General features: G+C 41.0%; 1 protein-coding gene across 2 annotated transcripts in view; it reads left to right on the forward strand.

Annotated features, from left to right (window-relative positions):
- Positions 1-13,334: 13,334 nt before the first annotated feature.
- The window catches only part of LOC126412851 (probable protein phosphatase 2C T23F11.1), a 43,015-nt gene continuing 35,851 nt past the window's right edge, over positions 13,335-20,498 (forward strand). The window contains exons 1-3 of one of the 2 annotated variants that reach the window (XM_050082708.1): positions 13,335-13,471; positions 13,570-13,692; positions 13,859-14,098. In XM_050082708.1, the coding sequence (XP_049938665.1) occupies positions 13,912-14,098 (187 nt within the window). In that variant the 5' untranslated portion in view covers positions 13,335-13,471; positions 13,570-13,692; positions 13,859-13,911. Of the gene's footprint in view, positions 13,693-13,858; positions 14,099-20,498 lie in introns of both variants that reach the window. The other variant, XM_050082709.1, reaches the window with a different exon arrangement.

A 20,498-nucleotide genomic window follows, 5' to 3' on the forward strand; every position in this document is an offset into this window, starting at 1 on the left:
CCAAAGAGTTTGCAGTCCAAGAGATATGTATTGAAAATGAAGAAAACCTCATAGTTCTTAAGGTATTCATTTGTGATCCCATATTAGCTAGACTTTTTTGCTCCAAATGATCATTCTTGTTATGTACCTGAATATGGAGCATTTCTCCTCGGGCACCCTGTAAAATATAGCTTCTGTGTTTCTCAACTATCAGCACTATCCATGTAACCACACCCATATTTATTATACAATAATAGATATTTGTGTGTTAAAAGAGAATTAGTACTTCTCATTCAGCTAACAGGACTTTTTAGTTATTGAATCTCCATAATCACAGCATGTGGAAGGAATGGCTGGCAAGCTATTATTTAAAATTCTCTTGAAGTGTCACACAAATTGTCTCATGTAAGACTTTTCTTACTTTCAGAAATGACTCTGTTTCACCAATGACCCAGCTATTACTGACACGGAGATATTATGTAAACTGAAGGTGGAGGGGGCAGAAAGGAGAGAAAATGGAAGCAATCATTGACGTTAGCTGCACTTGGACTTTATGCTGAATAAATGGCGACAAATGAAAACGTATGCTGGACTGGCACATGTACCCAGGATTTGCGTTAACCACTGGTCCATCCGAATGTAGTGTTTATCGGAACTGGCAGACTATCTTGCATGCTTTCTGAAAGAACAGACACCACACATTTGTATAACTGATTCGTCTTGATGGGCCCTGAGTCCACCATCATTACTGTGGATGTACAATTATGTTCGACCTCCTGCAGAAATCTCAAAGTAGCGAACATGTAGGACATGGCTGGGAACTACAGATAGGTGGTGCTTGGTGGGAGTGTAGGTCAGCTGGGAGGCATTCAAATATAGTCAGCGTAATTGCGATAAACATGTGTTCTGATGGTGCAGTGGTTAACGCAAATGCCAAGTATGCAGGAGATCCCAGGTTCGAGTCATGCTCCAACACACATTTTCACTTGTTGCGCCGATTTTGCATAAAGTCCCGAAGTTCCTTCTATTTTCTTCCCTTCCTACTCAATCCAACTTCAATTTACATAATATGTATCACAGCTGCGAATTCTATCTGTCCGGAGGAGCAGATATCACACATTCACATAAGATACTCAGGTACTTTGCCTGTTGTAATTTCCTTCTGTCCACTGAAGATTTCATTGGTGTTGAGGACAGCATTTGGACTATTACAAGGAAGTATATGACAAATGAAAATATGCACTAGACACAGTTTTAGTTACTTCAGTTTCTGCTGTAATTAAATGTATGTGAAATATGCAAATGTACACTACGTGATCAAAACCATGCGTTTTTCATATTAGATGCATTATGCTGCCACCTACTGCCACGTACTACGTATCAGCGACCTTAGTAGTCATTAGATTCGTGAGACAGCAGAATGCGGCGCTCCACGGGCCTCACGGACTTCGAACGTGGTAAGGTGATTGGTTGTCATTTGAGTTATACATCTCTACGCGAGATATCCACACTCCTAAACATCCCTTCGTCCACTGTTTCCGATGTGACAGTGAAGTGGAAACATGAAGGGACAGGTACAGCACAAAAGCGTACAGGCCGACCTCGACTGTTGACTGACAGAGACTGCCGACAGTTGAAGAGGGTCATAATGTGTAATATTCAGACGTCTATCCAGACCATCACACAGGAATTCCAAATTGCATCACGATCCACTGCAAGTACTATGACAGTTAAGCAGGAGGTGAGAAAACTTGGATTTCATGCTCTAGCAGCTGCTCATAAGCCACACATCACACTGGTAAATGGCAAACGAAGCCTCGTTTGAAGTAAGAAGCGTAAACATTGGACAACTGAACAGTGGAAAAACGTTCTGTGGAGTAATGAATCATAATACACAATATGGCGATCCGATGGAAGGGAGAAAATATGACGAATGCCCAGTGAACGTCATCTGCCAGCGTGTGAAGTGCCAACAGTAAATTTCGGAGGCGGTGGTGTTATACTGTGGTCGTGTTTTTCATGGAGGGGGCTTGTACCTGTTATTGTTTTGCATGGCGTTATCACAGCACAGGCCTACATTGATGCTTTAAGTACCTTCTTGCCTCCCACTGTTGAAGAGCAATTCGGAAATGACGATTGCATCTTTCAACATCATCGAGCACCTATTCATAATGCACGGCCTGTAGCGGAGTCGTTACACGGCAATAACATCCCTGTAATCGACTGGCCTGTACAGTGTCCTGAACTGAATCCTATAGAACACCTTTGGGATGTTTTGGAATGCTTACTTCGTGCCAGGCCTCACCAACCGACATCGATACCTCTTCTCAGTGCAGCACTCCGTGAAGAATGGACTGCCATTCCCCAACGAACCATACAGCACCTGAGTGAACGTATGCCTGCGAGAGTGGAAACTGTCATTAAGGCTAAGGATGGGCCAACACAACGTTGAATTCCAACATTACCAATGGAGGTCACCACAAACTTGTAAGTCATTTTCAGCCAGGTGTCCGGATACTTTTGATCAAATAGTGTATGTGAATTAATATATTTTATTCTGAAACAATTTGTTTTATTTTTATTTTATAATCCTAATTTTTAGTTCTGTGCTGTTTGTTTAACCAATGGAGTTCTTCTTCCTTCCTTGAATCTCTGTCATGCTAGTTTTGAAGCAGCACCATCTGCAGTTCTGCTCATTCTACTTCATTTGAGAAGAGGTATTTTTATTCTGAAAAGAAAGTTGACAGTTTTAAGCTAAGATGATTGTACAAAACAAGGAAGAACACAGTGAACATGTTAAGTCTCCAGTTACATCCACCTCTCTCCCAGACTACACAAATGATTGCACAAGCCAAAATTCTGTATGCAGTAGTTACTGATCTTCAAACATTTAGGTGATATACATTAGCTACAGCCTCCTGTTTGCACATATGCCATAGGTACATTTCTATTCCAGCAATATAAAAAGGACTTTCGTTGTTCATTGTAAAGCTGGCAACTTATTTTCCATATATGCCCCAATATAACATCAATAAAGTTCGCATAATAGAAACAGGATATTTATATAGCCAAGAACTACAAAAGTGGATGCAGAAATAGAGTTATGTAAATAAGCAATTGTACTTCCTGCAGATCACCAATGCTGCTGTGACAAATTAATCATTCTAATACATAAATTCAACAGCAAACTTGCCATTGAGTAATAAATTTCAGAATTGTCAGTTAAATCAATTGCAGCTTATGAGCGCTCAACGACGAGATAATCAGCTCCAAATCAGTCATAATGTGCCTATGTTGTCACAGTTTGTTGGAGAGTGTGATAAGATCGACTATTTCACAAAGCAGATTACATTTAAAAATTGCTACTAAATTAGGTGGCTATTTACAATATTAATCATTTACCAAACAGCCACATGTAACAGAACATTATCTTACCTGGAAATGTTGTATCTATTAACCCAGGAATGAGCTGGGATTGAACCCAGCTAATCTGTGTATGGGAAGGGTTACTATGCTCATAAACTCGAGATTCTCCAACCCACTGGAAATTGATGCAGCACACATGGACAACACCGAACCTACCTCACCAATGCCTTCCCCAGTGAGGCATACTGGACAGTCCAAAACTCCCCGCAAACGCACGCTCAGATCCGTCACCGTCCCATCAGTCGGAACCCCACGTATCTTATGCTCGTAAACCTGTTGCTCTTTCCCCAAATGTCTCAGTCCCGGACACCGCAGGGGTTGTGGGTGAGTGGCTTCATAGTCCTGTAACATAATACAGCTAACACAGATTGCTCACACAAAAAAATGCAAGTTAAGATAAATAACCTAATTTATCACCAGATACAACAATGGATGGTGATACCTGACCCAGGAACCCAGAAATATAACCACACTCTGCTACCAATGATGTGTCAGCACAGCATGGAATTCAATTTTTACACAACGACACAAGCTCAGCACAATAGGCCGTGGGGTGGTAGGACTGGACCAAGTGACACATCAAGCAATCACCATCGACAGTTGCACGGAACATTTATTTGGCACATTTAAACAAGACAAACAACAAATAAAACCAACACATTTTTAAAATTACCATTTAGGTGAGAGCAAGTTACTTCAAAATTTAAACATTCATAAACCACGGCACTTACGGCCTATTACACATTTGGTGAATCGAGTTAAAATTTATTTACTCAATCGCTATGATCAACCTGAAAAACAATTTACTAAAATTTAACGAGGAATTCTTGTACTTTCATTAATAGAATCAGTTTCAAACTATTTAAACAGTAATAGCACCTGGCCTCTCAGTAACTTATAAGAATTTATGAAACTACTCATTTAGAATTAGACACGTGTCTCTCAGACTCACTATCACTTCAGATAGAAACAGTAATGTTATTGCAATTTGCAGCAAAATATATTCAGGAAAATTTTATCCATGTGTATCTATAGCAATTGGGCAGCTTAACTCCGTTGTGTGATATAAATACAATAACCAGGTGGCACTCAGAGAAGGACCAGCCAAAGTGTTTCCAATGGCGGTTAACACTGATAGTAGCAATCTACAAACAGAATGTATCAGCACTGCAGGCCCTAATAAATGTTAGTCATCACATCATTACAGCTCTCACTAGAACCTTGCGTACTAAGCAAACAGAAATTAACACGTTTGAGGACAGACTCACTAGGAGTAGCAACAGCTGGCCAAGAAAATGAAGTCAACAGCACTGAACCGAGTAGTCGATTCTGGCCACTATTTGCAGCACAAGCAAGGCCCTCACCCTCTTGCTTGTTCGACGAAGCCAGCCGCCACATATCCCAGTGCCAGGAGACATGCAGGGAGCGAAATACACCAACGGATTCCCAGTAACGTGACTGCTCCCATCCTGGCGATATTTGCTACGGCGCCATCACCTGGCTAAACAGCCCCTTTTAGATGTGCTCTTCCTGCTGCCTCACACGGCGCCTGTACTGTCCGCCAGATTTCCCAAACGACGTTACTGCTAGGCATACCAAAGCAAAATTCTCATTACTTGCTAGACCTTACCCCTCACTCCCCGATCGTCCCGGTAGGTGGTGCCACCGAGCGCTCTGCACACACCACCAGAAAAATGACCCATACAGGCGGCGGGAATATCGCTGATCGGGCCACACGGCTCGATGCCCTGTAGGTAATTACCCAAGTTGGTAATATTAATGCTATCAAAGCTGCTTATTTTGCCTCTTTTCACTCTGTCATGACATATGGTATAATTTCTTGGGGGAATCAACCTTTAGCCAGAATATTCTTTATTCCTCAAAAGAGAGCAGTTAGAATTATGAATAGCATTCATCCAAGATATTCTTGCATAAACCTGTTCCATTAACCACCACATCTCAATAATTATTTTCTTTGATGTGTTGCACAGTAGAATAATAAGTGAGTGCAAGAACAGGATTTTGTTAAGATTTGACGGAGCCAGATACGTGGGGTGCAAGTGCCAACTATGCAACTGTGTCATAAATGAATGTCAACATGAGAGGCGCAAAGTACAAACTGGAAGCCCATTTCATAAGACTTTGTGAGATCGAAGCCAAGAGAAACAGATTCAGCACTTTGACAACAGTGCAGTTCAAACAGAACATGCTACTGTAATAAGGCTAAATGTAGTTATTTCACTAAGAGATATCATAAGAATGCCTTTCAAGCTGCAAGCTTCGTATAAAGAAACGCAATGAAACCCTGTTCAATACAAGAGCAGCCAAAAGGGCTGACAAGCTCCGAAAACGAGAGCACATTCGGCCACCAGTGATGACACGATTCCTCCCCCCCCCCCCCCCCACGCTGGTAACTGAACGTGCTCTCGTTTTCTGAGCCTGGGGGGGGGGGGGGGTCATCGCCTCACAGTTAGGGCATCCCATATTCATTACGGATACCGATGAAAGACCAGCTCTATTACGTTGCAGGATGCTCTAGTGAATTCAACATTCAACAAATGTCTACAGGCTATCCATCAACTTGGAATACACTGCTATAATGCCACAGCTGACTGACTTTGGAGGGGACTTTTGATATGCAAGTCACAGTCCTACCAGTCAGAATAGTCACTGTCTGAGGATAGTGGCCAGGCCAATCTTCTGTGGATGAAGAAATGATCTACCATCTGCAGGCTGTTCAACTTAGAAGCTGGGCATCTGTGTCACTGCTGCTGTGGCAGTACAAGTGCCGCCTTACCAACTGTATGCTGGGACCACCACTCAGGTTGTCCATTGTGTTGCTACTGGATCTTCCACCTACATGCCATCTTCATAACTGACAACAGGGACATGCAAATTTTTTAAAAAAAAGGCTCTAAGCACTATGGAACTTAACATCTGAGGTCATCAGTCCCCTAGAATTAGAACTACTTAAACCTAACTAACCTAAGGACATCACACACATCCATGCCTGAGGCAGGATTCGAACCTGCGACCATAGCAGCAGCGCGGTTCCGGACTGAAGCGCCTAGAATCGCTCGGCCACAGCGGCCGACGCAAATTTCTCAGTCCGAGCTTAAGTGCAATTTCACTCATTGAGAGTGCTTAGGCTCTGACAGACATCCAAAGCCACGCCAGGCAGCAGGGACGCATGGCTGCTGCACCCTCCTGCGATGGGGCTGCAGCACTGATCACAGGTAATGTCAGGACCTGTGTTCAGCAAGTTCCTCAATGGCACTGATGTGCCACCTCGAGGTTTCAAGCAGTGTGGACTCAACACGGTCGCTGCTAGGCAGGGCTGGGAAGAAGATGGAATGGTTGCAAAACTCTCGCGAGTAAATGATTGCTAATTGAACGATGTTTTGTTGGCGCACCAGCGCTCTACAGGAGCGCTCATCGCCGCTCTTCACTTGACCTCCTGATAACAACACGACCACGGCAATAGTCGTAACACTGGTGTCAGAAAGTGGCTTTCTGATGGCCTGACACGAAACATTGATGTCAAGAAGTGGAGCTGCCACATAAAATTAGCATCAGCACACAAAACATTCTCGTCAGAAGGTAGTTCTCACATGCTGTGTCATGGGGGAAGAATTTGAAACCCTACATGGTGAGTGTCTGAGGTACTAGTGTCAGCTCTGGCTGCCATCTACAAGCAGCACCTGTACATCAGCAACCATCGGTATCCATCCCCATGTGGTGTGGTGAGTAACCAATTTTTATTGATCAGTTTACTGTTTCTTTGGTTTTGGAGCCATGTTGAGTCAGAAGGATCGCACAGTAATTTGAAAGCGACATTGTATAGGCCACACGAGCCTGCAGACCTATCACAGTTCAGAGGTAACTGTAGGGAAGAATAGTGATACCCGACTAAGTGCCAGTTTTGTAACTTTATCAGGACACGAATTACAGTGTTGTGAAGCAGTGTGAGCAATGTGAGAAACCTGTAGATGATTAGGCCATGAAGCATGCCAGTGTAGTGAGTCTCGTTGGGCTACTATACATAAGACTAGATTAGATTAGTACCTGTTCCATAGATCATGAATACAACACTTCGTAATGATGTGGAACGTGTCAGGTTAATAAAAAGGGTCTATACAAGATATTATAGTACACAAAATATTACATCACACTTAATATTTTTAATTTTTTGTGGGATTGGGGAAATTACCCACTTACTGTATCCAAAAATTCATCTAATGAGTAGAAGGAGTTGCCATCAAGAAATTCTTTTAATTTCCTTTTAAATGCTATATGGCGATCTGTCAGACTTTTGATGCTATTAGATAAGTGACCAAAGACTTTTGTGGCAGCACAGTTTACCCCCTTCTGAGCCAAAGTTTGATTTAACCTTGAGTAGTGGAGATCATCCTTTCTCCTAGTGTTGTAGCCATGTACACTGCTATTACTTTTGAATTCGTTCAGATTGTTAATAACAAATTTCATAAGTGAATATATATATATTGTGAGGCTACAGTGAAGATCTCTAGCTCTTTAAATAAGTGTCTGCAGGATGATCCTGGATGAGCTCCAGCAATTATTCTGATTACTCGCTTTTGTGCAATGAACACTCTTTTACTCAATAATGAGTTACCCCAGAATATGATGCCATACGAAAGCAGAGAATGAAAATAGGCATGGTAAGCTAATTTACTGAGATGTATATCTCCAAAATTTGCAATGACCCTAACGGCATAAGTAGCTGAACTCAAACGTTTCAGCAGATCTTCTGTGTGTTTTCCAGTTCAACCCCTCATCAATACATACACCTAGAAATTTTGAATATTCTGCCTTAGCTACTGATTTCTGATCGAAGTCTATATTTATTAATGGTGTCATTCCATTTCCTGTGTGGAACTGTATGTACTGTGTTTTGTTAGAGTTTAATGAGAGCCCACTTGCAAAGAACCACCTAACGATTTTCTGAAAAACATTGTTTACAATTTCATGAGTTAATTCTTGTCTGTTGGGTGTGATAGCTATACTTGTATCATTGGCAAAAAGTACCAGCTTTGCATCTTCGTGAATATAGAATGGCAAGTCATTAATATATATATTAAGAACAGCAGAGGACCCAAGACCAAACCTTGCAGCACCCCATTCTTGTTTGTTCCGCAGTTTGAGAAATCACCAGACTTTTGCATATTATGTGAACTGCTTATTTCAACTTTCTGCACTCTTCCAGTTAGGTATGATTTAAACCATTTGAGCTCTGTCCCACTCATACCACAGTACTTGAGCTTATCTAGAAGTATTCCATGATTTACCCAGTCAAAAGCCTTTGAGAGATCAAAAAAATCCAACAGGTGACCTCTGGTTACTCAAAGCTTTTAATATTTCATTAGTGAAAGAAATATTAGTACTGTTATTTTTTGCTTATTTATATTGCGTTGGTATAAAGGGATTCCACTGGTTCTTAAGTGTAGTTCAAAATGGAAGTTACACAACGACCAGAAACATGTTGAGTAACTTTGAGTGAAATCGTTGATGTTTTGAAGACTCAGGTAGCTGCATTGATCTGGGATAAAACAGAACAAAACCAGGCTAGTGAAAAAATGCAAAGGAAATTAAAAGCATTACATGCAGCACCTGGGCTGATCCAACAACAAGAAGGGGATACGAAGATCGCGTTTAATGTGCCTATTCCATCTGTTGATCCTAGGACAGCTAGTCTCATTACACCTTTTTCTGGAAAAACGTCTGAGAATGTGTTATCTTTTATAGACGATGTTGAGGAAGCAGCTCGCTTAGGGAATTGTCCAAATGCATATGTCTTTATATGGCTCAGTTATGGTTAACAGGTGATGCTGAAACTTACGTCACACACCATGAAAACCTTAATGAGGCAAACACGCTTAAGCAGCTGGCTGAAGCACTAACCAAACGCTATCATAAGCAAAACAGTGCTAAATTTTTCAGAGAAAACCTCACAAGGTTAATGCAGAAACATAGTGAATCAGTAGAAGCATTCTCTGACAGGTTTCGTAAGCTGAATATGCATACTTACTAATTAACACACAATGCAGAGGCGCATGGAATCCTTTTATGGGAAGCTGAGAATAGGGCCTTGGGTGTATTTGTGAGTGGTATTTCAGCGGATATGTCGCGAAGGGTAAGAATGAAGAATCCTAGTCATTTCCTTAGCTATCATAATTACCACACAGTTAGAGGAAGTAGATTTTGCGACTTGGAAACTGAGTGGCCGAAGTGTTTTCTCCTCTGATGACAGATGCTACAGATGTGGACAAATGGGCCATGTGCAATGTCACAAGCCACAGTACTTTAAAGTGGTAGGGTTGTACTTAAGGTGTGTGATTTAGTTGCAGTAATATCTACTCTATTGGGTGACAATGGTTGTTGGTTTGCAGCTGTGGAGCCTTTGCCAGCTGTACAGCGAAGTACATCTGCCACTGGTTTTTACGTCATGGAGAGTGAGACTGCAGACAGTGATTTCAAGGCAGATACTATGAAAAATGATCAGAAACCTATTAATGATGTTACTTGTACTGCGAATGTTGTGGATAATGAAGAAGTACAGGCGCATTTATTTCTGAAGGACTCAGATTATCGCCCCTGAGGTGGCGTCGCTTTTTCCAAAGAGGCAATGGAAGGAGAAGAGAAAGAGAAAAACATCTTGTGAGACTAATGAGCGAGCTGAAAAGACTGAATCCTTTCAGTAACGTGTGTCTCAAAAGGAGGATAAATTTAATGATACTTACAATGTTATAGGTAATCAAAGTAAGAGAAAACATCGTGTAGTTTTTCTTAAAACCACAGTCGAACTGGAGAGACATTGCTTCAGCCGAAGGGGACAGCCGCAAGTGAGACAATGTGGGAAGGATCTATTTACACGAAAGTAGAACCACTTAAACTGCATACTGCATCACCAAAATTCAATGCACATGATAAAGTGTTGAGGAGCACAAGGAAGATGGTTTTAAAAAGGCAAGGGTTTAGAAACTATGGGACTGGAAAGAGAAGTCAATCTTTAAGTAACTGTTGGGCAAATGTAGTTTTAAGACTGCGTATTTTGAGCAAATGCAAGGGAAGGATTTGTTTCAAATACAAAATTCCAGATGATGTAGCGAAACAGCGAGTTAAAAAACCATGTGACAGGCAAAGAAAGAAGCCACATGGAATGTCCTAAGTGGAGTTAAAAAGTAGTGGAATGTTAACAGTTGGAACAGTTTGCAATATGACTGGAACAACTTTTCGCTTACCAGCAATAGTTACAGGTACAACATTAATCAAGTTCACACACCCCTCACTGTTTTGGCCAGAGAAGCTATTAGTGATACTGCCAGTCCAAAATCTAACTTTTTAAATGGTACCTTAAATTAAGATATCGTTTGCTCAGTAAAACAACTCACAGATCCAAGAAGGGGCAGAGTTCTGGAGAATATGTTTCAACACATCCAACAGAACTGTGAGAAGCACTGCAATCAGGTCATAATTATAAGCATTTCAGCTACAAGTACTACAGTGGTTCTGGTCGCCATTTGTGTGTTTTACGTTTGCTGCAAGAGAAAAAGTATACAACACTCAGAATTACATGTGTACGAGATACCTATTGGTAGATTTGGCAGTATGATTGGAAATCCTATGGAGTAGTTAGAGGTAATCATTAGTCTAAGCACTAGGAATTAGGAGTAAGGAATTGGGTAGGAGTTAGTACAATATTTTAAGGGGATTAAGAATTCTGAGATTGACTTTGATTTTTATAACAAGCATATTCCGTGGAGGATGCATAAAAAGACTCGTAGACTAGTAGGATGAAGTGAAAATTCTGTGCAGATTTTATAAAAAATGGGGGAATGTCGCACAGTAGAATAGCAAGTAAATGCAGGAATAAAATTGTGTTTAGAGCCGACAGAGTCATCTAAGTGGGGTGTATCTGCCAGGTATGCTGTAGTGTTGTAACCAAATATCAGCATGGGAAGCCTGAAGCACAAACAAGCTGAGAACCCATTCCACAGTTTTTGCAAGAGCAAAGCCAAGAACAGCTGACTCAGCACTTCGACAACAGTACAGAACATCCAGATCGTGCTACTATAACGAGGCTAAATGTAATAACTTCACTTGAGATGCCATAAGAACGCCTTTCAGATTGCAAACTTCGTATAAGGGAATACTCTAAAACTCTTAACTTAAGCACTAGAGGAGCCAAGAATACTGACAGGCTCAGAAACCGAAAGCACATTCGGTCACCAGCGTGCGAGTGGGGGGGAGGGGGTCACGTCATTGCCTGTTATAAGATCACCACCCTCTTCAAGCTCATTCTCAGAGTGAGGCTGTACCATCAGTGTTACAGACTCCGATGAAAGACCAGTTCTATTAAGCTGCAGGATGATCTGGTGAATTCCACAAGCGTCAACAAGCTGCTCCCAACTTGGAGTCTACTGTTACAAGTGTGGTCTTCTGATCAGAAAGCGGTAGTCTTGTCAATCACAATTGTGACTGACTGAGGATGGGGGTTGGGCCGATCTTCCATGAAAGAAGAACTCTATAACCTGTTCAACTTAGGCTCTGGGCTCCTGTATCGTTACTACTGGGGTAGTACAAGCAATGTCTTATCATCTGGTGGTGGTGGTTGTTGGGATGTTTAAGGGGAACTAAACAGCTAAGGTCATCAGTCCGCCTCTTATCATCTGCATGCTATGACTGCCACTTGTTGCTACTGGGTCTTCTGCCTACATGGCATCTCTACAACTGTCAAAAGGGGCATGCAGATTTCTCAGGCCGAGAGTGCTGAGACTCCGATGGACGTCCACAGCCATGGCAAGTTGCAGGAATGGATGGCCGCCGCATCCTCCAGTGAATTGACTCCAACACTGACCACAACGAACAACATCAAGTTCCTTGCTGTGCACTGGTGTGCCACATCATACTTTCAAGCAGTGCAAACTCAGCATGTTCGCTGCTAGGTAGCACTAGGAGGAAGATGGCGTGATAGTAAAACTCGCATCAATAAATGAATGTTAATTGAATGACATTTCATTTGCAGCCCAACACTCTACAGGATCACTCAACCCCACTCTCTGCTTGACCTCATAATCCCAGCTCACGCCGTAACACTGTTGTCAGGAAGTGGCCTTCTGATGCCCTGCCACATAATAGATAATGTTTGTGTCTAATAGCAATTCTCTTTTTAATCTAATACTGCATATCATGATCAAAATTCAAGGTCTAAAATTTTATTTACATATGGATCCAAACCATCTATGTCTTGTACAAAAAAATGTTGACTATTTTGCCACCAAGTTTTCAGTTTTCTTTCATGAGACATTAAAACCACATTAAGGAATCATCTGAATTTAAACATAAACTAAGGAAATACCTTGAGGATCAGTCATTCTACTCTCTTGATGAGTACATGAAGATTAATCAGTTAATGTTTTTGTTAATTTTTATTTCATTCAAATTTGTGTTTTGAGATTTTCTATTTATAACGTGTTAGCCATAATTCTTCTTAATTGTTCAAGATGATCAATATATAAATATTTTATTTTTTCTGTACTATGCTTTATTCTCAGTAATTTACGCCATGTTTACTTGAGCTATACCTTATTAATTTTACTTCAACTCTTTAGCTTACTCGTCAATTTGCTTAGATTCTGTTATTGTACGTTTCTTCATTGTATTTCTACAATAACGTAAACTGTTTTCGCCAAATCTCGCTGCAGACCTTTGATGGAATATCATGGATTATCCCATGGGATCAGACCACTATGCCATAGAATTACAGGCAGTTCAACATTATTAATCGACTCCCAATAATCCATCAAGAAACTTGTGGAGATGTACCGGTACGCGCCGACAATCGCTAACCGATTCGACTCGATTGTGTTGTAGAGATTATAAATATCTATGGTTTATATATATCTTTGTGCGATAGACTCTAGTTTTATTTTTCCTACGCGTTTGCTTTGGCTAATCGGGGAAGTGTATCACGAAAACAAGGGGTTTAGAAAGATGAAATTATGTAACGTCTCTGACGGGAAATTATTGTCATATGTTTTTCAGTTAGGTATGGTAAAGGAAAATAATTCCATGTTATGAAGTAAAAAGTGTTGTAAGATGATATGCTAACGATTTCACTAAACCTGAACCCAACAATGACTCTAGCTTTCAGAGTGTGGAATGCTTTATGTCCTCTCCGTTTCTTGAACTGAAATGTAAATTACATGTTACCTGCGGTCTTTCAGTGTATGAGATCACTTTGAATTATAGGAGAAGCATTATCCGAAGGTTAGTAACGGCGAAATTTGTACAGATGGTTTCTGATTAAGTGGAGAATACGAAAAAATTTATCAGTGGTAGAATTGATAATTGCATATTGATACCCCGAGACATATCCACCGTGTGGATTGCTCCGTTGTCCGAGAACGAGGGAACTGAAAATATTGTTTTACAGGTGGTGGGAGGTCCGGTAGCATTGGTGGCTGCCGGTACCGCCTTTAGGATAGGATGGGGCAGACACTTTCGGAGCCGGTGACAACCAAGGAGTCCTCGTGTTGTCAAAATTCTAAACTTAAGGTGGGCTCCAGCTGTATGCAAGGATGGCGAATCACCATGGAAGATGCTCACACGCAAATTCTGTCGTTACCCGATGACCCAGGAACTGCGTTTTTTGGTGTTTACGATGGACACGGAGGTAGGTTCTCTTTCAGTGTGAAAGTCACCACATGCCTTTTGATATGTATTGCGTAAGGAGAGGACTGGCATACATCGAAAGATTGCTGGTTACAATTGGAAGCCGTTCGCTACATTGTGTCCTTCATAATCGAGTTGTAGAAAATTTGGTGCATTTATTACTGAATGGCTTAGTTGGAGAAAACATTGGTTTAGTTTATTGTAGCCTATTAGATGTTTTGTAAGAAGAACAAGATGAATCTGTTATGTTAATAGCAGTAAAGGCACTGTAATATCTGCTGTTCTTGACAATGACAAAGACATTGCTGCTAAGGGAGGGGGGAGACTGCTGTATCTTTCTTCGAGGGACACATTGTGTTGCAGTTATGTTGGTTCTACCTGGGTATATATCATGAGTTCATGAAGGAGCGATAATTAGCCTAAAATTCTATAGAGTACTTGAAATCATAGTACCATCATCCCAGTAGTGTACATTTCTGCTGCATATGATTATTTTGATTTTTTATGTTCTTGGTTTTTAAACTGAGAATTCTTTGATTTTGTAAAATTAATCTCAGCTGTGTAGGCCCTAATGTTGGTTCTACAAAAAACTGAGTGCTCCTGGCTTCTTTAATGTAATCTTTATGTTAATGAAATTGCTCGATAGTTTAGTACGGTGTGCCAAACTCGGCACGAAATCCACCATGGACATACACATTTTGCAGACATTGTACTAACAACTTAGACGTGCAAGCATCATTCAACCCAACTCGTACTTTAAACCTCTCAGTGCCTCTCCTAAACCAGTGCCTGATCTAAGTTTCACAGGAGCTACTTCCTAGTGGAAGGATTTTAGTTGGTCTTGAAAATGGTGCATTGGGTGGCATTTGTCGCATACTTGAGGTACTAAAATTCTTTCCTTCCCTCCACAACATTTCAAGATATATTCCTTCATTTTGTTTGAAAGATAATAATTTTATGGCTGAAATTATATCCTCGGTTTGGCATTGTGAGTTGCATTTCTTTTTAAGAATTTCAAGAGGTTTTTTATTTTTTTTTTATAGAGATATTAAATAAAAGAAAAAAAATAGACTTTTTAAACTGCTGATCAGTTTCATTTAGAACATTCCCTGCAAAATGAGAACGTCAACTTCCAGTTTAACAGGTTTCATAAACACTGGGAAAGTTTGTTGAACTTCCATTCCATTATGGATAAGCTATAATCAGCACGTGCTTCACTCTTCTGCAGCTGTAGTCAGAAGACATTTCGTATAGTCTTTCCTCAAAAAACTGGTTCTAACTTGGTTAATTTATGTTTTTATTCTGTCACATTGGTCACATATTTATTTTAAAAAAATTGTGTGTGTGTGTGTGTGTGTGTGTGTGTGTGTGTGTGTGTGTGTGTGTGTGTGTGTGTGAAAGAGAGAGAGACATTCCAATTCCAATGAGGTGAGTGGTGACATGTTCTGGATTTTCAGGTAGGTTATGTAGTACTCTTAGATTTACAGCCCTTTTAAAACTCAGAATATATCAGGTTGGTGCTTTTGAGATGGCAGAATTCTTACTGCAATATGGATATGATACAGAACGTTAGAGCAAGAACTTTGTTTCCAAAACCAGTTAAACTGAAGTGGTAGTTCTCGTTTTCAGAAAATGTAGTACTGTATGGTATTATTAATCTAAATGAACATTTTGAAATTGGCATTTTTTGAAAATAATGTAACAAAATAACAACTAAATCAGTGGCTATAGCGTCCGCCCCCGGTATCCGAGTGGTCAGCGCGACAGAATGTCAATCCTAAATGTCTGGGTTCAACTCCTGGATGGGTCGGAGATTTTCTCCATCCAGGGACTGGGTGTTGTGGTGTCCTAATCTTAATTTCATCCCCATCGACCCACAAGTTGCTGAAGTGGCCGTGCGGTTAAAGGCGCTGCAGTCTGGAACCGCAAGACCGCTACGGTCGCAGGTTCGAATCCTGCCTCGGGCATGGATGTTTGTGATGTCCTTGGGTTAGTTAGGTTTAACTAGTTCTAAGTTCTAGGGGACTAATGACCTCAGCAGTTGAGTCCCGTAGTGCTCAGAGCCATTTGAACCATTGCTAAAGTGGCATCAAATCGAAAAACTTGCACCAGGCGAACGGTCTACCCGACAGCAGGCCCTAGTCGCACGACATTTACATTCAGTGGCTATAACAAAACAACTTGAACATACAGTTTCAGAATTAATCAGAAAATGATTATCTTTCAAATAAAATAAAGTAATGAAACATCAACTGTTCTAAAGTAAAGCACTTCAATATTTTGCTTATAAATACAAGTGAGAAATGTCAACTGATGTTCTATCTTTGGTGGTCTGTATTTCTGGTGAGGATGTTTTTTCACATAGCGAAAAAATACTGGTTTCTTAGTTTGCTCTCCATTTGAACATGAGTGTTGATTTAAGCAACACCCGATAAGGGATGTCCCCAAGGTTGGGATTAACTTTTTGAAACCACCAAGATGATTGTGTAGGTTAGTGTTCCTGATATCGCATGCTGCAGCTCTATTCTACGTTCTTAATGAATAACTGACAAAAAGAATTTTGTATGATCCACTAGTCTTACTCATAGTATTAACTTCCAGAATGGTGCCGTATGTGGCAGTTAAGTTGTTTGGCTAAGTTGTGGCTTTGAGACTCACTGGATGCTATGTATTTTTTATATGCTTTCATTGAAGTGATTGTATTGTGGTAATTTTTCAGATAGTTGGTATGTATATCCTTTGCTGGTTTTAATATTAACTGTTTGTTTACTCTCTCTGCCATTTTTTCGTTTTCATTTGGAATCATTGCCCATGTAATTTTAATTATTGTTATGTAAAGCTTATTTAATTTGATTTAACTTCATCTTATTCATAATTTTATATATTTTCGTCGATTTTATTGCAGTTCCTTCTGTTACCCATTTCACTTGAATATGGTTTTATTTATAAAATTTTCTTTTGTTTAAATTGTCAATTTTTATATACCACTAGCAGACTTCCTGCACAACAGACCGTTCACAAAAAACACATCTTGGTGAAATCTTTATCTATTGTATTGCCGAAACTGCATATTTTTGGAATATGCAAGTATAAATACGTTATCCATTAGCTTCAGAGACACTGAAGATTGTGGGTGCTCGGTTTGCTGCTGTTAGCCACTCACTGTGAGCACAGCAGACATGACCCAATCAGCCAATTACAACATGACTATATGCTTGCGCGCACGCACACACGCACATTAATACACGTACAGTATAGAAATAAACAGAGCTATGCCTTCACCTATAATTTTGTCTCAAATATTGGTGCTTTTTTATCCAGGGACACAGTTAGATTGGGATGTAAGAGCACATCTTAAATTTCTGCAAGTAAAGCAATAATGGTAGTACTATTCTTTCTAGAAATATTTGGCTGGTTTATTCTGAATGTCACTGTTTCCATATCGCTATTTCCGAGGGTGTATCTAGGCTTTGGGTGTGACAGCGTACTTAAATTGGTGAGATTGAAGCAGTGACATTTGTGTTCATCGCAAATGTTAGACTGTTGCAATTTCCAGGAGTTTTAGTTGAGCTGTTTTTTTTTTTAAATGTCTCTGAGCATGATGTTAGGCTGGGGCACAAGCCTGCAGCATGAATTGCCACAAAGAACCTGGTTGTGGTTACAGACAGGTCTATAGTTTAATCCGAGGTTTAGGTTAGGTTGGAAGATAATAGTGTGGGTTGGAATTGGCGGAAGCTAACAAATACAAAAGTGAAAAATCTGGTTGACAGGCTGAGCTGTAGCATAGCCTGAGGTGTAGGTTAGGCTGGAAGGCAGCAGTTTGTGAGTTGACAAAGCCAGCAGATGTGAAAGCAAAAACCTGATTGTGATGACAGACTTATCTGTAGCTTGTGGTGCAGCAGTGAAATGTATAATCTTGCTTGTCACGAGTAATCGTCAATTTTTCCAAATATGCCACGACTTTTCAGAGTGTTTATAGGTGGAAATTAGGAGCAGAGCTTGAATTGGGGGAGTAAACAATTGGTTGTAACCCAGGTTACAAACTTCCTATTTCGTGAAACTGTCAGTTTTTAAGCAGAGTAATAGGATGTTGTGGCTAGGTCGTAGCATGTCCCTAGCGATCTCTCTGCTCAAGTCAGATGTGATATCATCATTCAACCAGCATGTCGGTATCATATTGAGCAGTGTGACATTTAAGAAATTTGAAGGTATCATTGCTTGGACATAGTTCAGTCTTAAACATGGAGAGTCACTGGTGTCTTCGAGCTGAAGTTTATACCTTCAGCCTGGGGTATGTAGACACTCAGAACATGCTCCACTATGCATCAGAAAATCCCCATCCGTATTTTGAAGAGCTGTTGCATAACATAAAGATTGGTGTTTGGAGCACAATGTTACACGATTCTTTCGCCAAACTGTTGTCTTTCCAGCTGCTATGCCCTAAAATTATTTTATCCATATCTGGATCAACTCACAGAAGATCAATGACTGTATGGATACAGTACATACCACCTTGACAACGTTAATGCGAGTGCATGACATTTTGTGTGAGGACAGTCAGCAGAGGCAGTGCGGTCTCCGGACCACCTCAATTACCTGATCTCTCTCCCTGTGATTTTTAGTTGTGGAGCAAGTTGAAAGCTTAGGTGTTCTCAGATAATCCTCATGTAGTAAAAAACTACAGCTGAGTATTGAAAACGCTATTGCTCCTGTCCCTCAGGCAGAGGTGCTACAAGTGTGCAACAGTACAGCATTGTATTGACATAAACAGTGGTCGTTTCCAATGTCCTCAGTGATGTTCATTAACAATGGTCAATCCTGTATCAGTCTTATTGTAAATATTTTCCTAGTCAGTTATTTTGGTCACCCAGTACATATGCAGGCCTGTGGCCCTTTCTCAACACTTGTTATTTTGTATCATGAATAAAATAAATTTGAAATTTACAGGTGTCAGTGGTGGAGGGTTGTGTAGCCAACTAGTATGGAGCATGACAAAGATGCATGTAATGGATGTATATAATTCAGTGTTTGGCTCAACGTGCCGCCCCCCCCCCCCCCCTTGTATCCTGTGTAACATGCCTCACCTGGCCACATACTACATGTACCTTCAAAATGAGGAAATACAGGGACTGTGCAGAGCTCAGAGGTCACATCAAAATGTTCTCTAGTATTGAATGAGAGAATGTCTTTGAATTAACGCATTATATTACTACTTCTTTGCAACAAAATAACAGGTGAGCCCATACTTAACTGAAGTTACAACTCAACATTCACACACAGTTGCACTCACTCAACTGAACCTGTTACTGCGAAGTTACAAACAGGTGTTCTGTGTTTATCGAATGCTCATTCTTTATTGTCCGAATAACACTATTTGAACATTCATTTCTCTGTCATGACTTGTATAACATACCATGCAGATTTTAATTACTCAAAAAGTTGCAGTTCACACAGAAAATTCAGAATTTTGTTCATTCGTCTTTATAACTTGTCTGTGATTACATTATTGTAGTCTATGCACAGGGTTAACTCACAGTTCCACTCCCCCTGCTGGTCCGGGGGTTAGAATAGGCCCAAAGTATTCCTGTCTGTCATAAGAGGCAACTGAAAGGAGTCTCACACGTTTTGGTCTTTATATGATGGTCGCCTGTAGAACTTGACCTCCATCTTCCCAATTTTCCCGAAGAGCGAGCCAATTGGGGAAGGGCGCCTTACATGGTGCATCGCGTCCATCGTGCATTGAGATCTATAGCCCACTTTCTCATTGTTACATTGCAATCTCACTCATTCGCCATCTCTTGGGCGAGGATACCTTCCTGTGTGCGTTTTCCACCGTGCACTATGCACTGCCGCTTTCTGTGCTGACGGTGACCATGGACTTCTTTGCACCTCATATCCAGCACGGTACCTTGTCCGTTGTGGTGGGGCCGCCATATACCCTGTTGGTTGTAGCCCCCTGACCACATAGGGATCGCTCTGCTTATGCCTGTGCCGTGAACTCTCCACATATGCCAAGGGGTAGATGCTCATCCCCCTGGGGCGTCGGGACTCCCGGCAAAGGCCATCGTGCCAGGTGGCCTTTGCTGCGGCTAGGTGGTGCCCTTGGGGAGGGCCCCTGGTCAGACTGGGTGGCATCAGGACGGATGATACGCAATGAAGCGTAGTACATCATCTCTTGCTGGTGATACAAACACCAGCAGTCTCTAAGTGTTCACAGGATCAGTTTAACACACAGAAGTATGACCCTAAATTGTTCCCCTCCCTGACCACACCATGGGAGGAATGCCAGGCTTAGGATGGCAGTGAATATTATTCTTCCCAGTACCTAGCATGTATGCAGGCTGATGGAGAATCCTTTGTGTCCATGAAGCCTCAGTTCTTTTAGAGCATTTAGAGGACAA

The sequence above is a fragment of the Schistocerca serialis genome, chromosome 7, assembly GCF_023864345.2.
Source record: "Schistocerca serialis cubense isolate TAMUIC-IGC-003099 chromosome 7, iqSchSeri2.2, whole genome shotgun sequence".
NCBI classification, from domain to species: Eukaryota; Metazoa; Arthropoda; class Insecta; order Orthoptera; family Acrididae; genus Schistocerca; species Schistocerca serialis.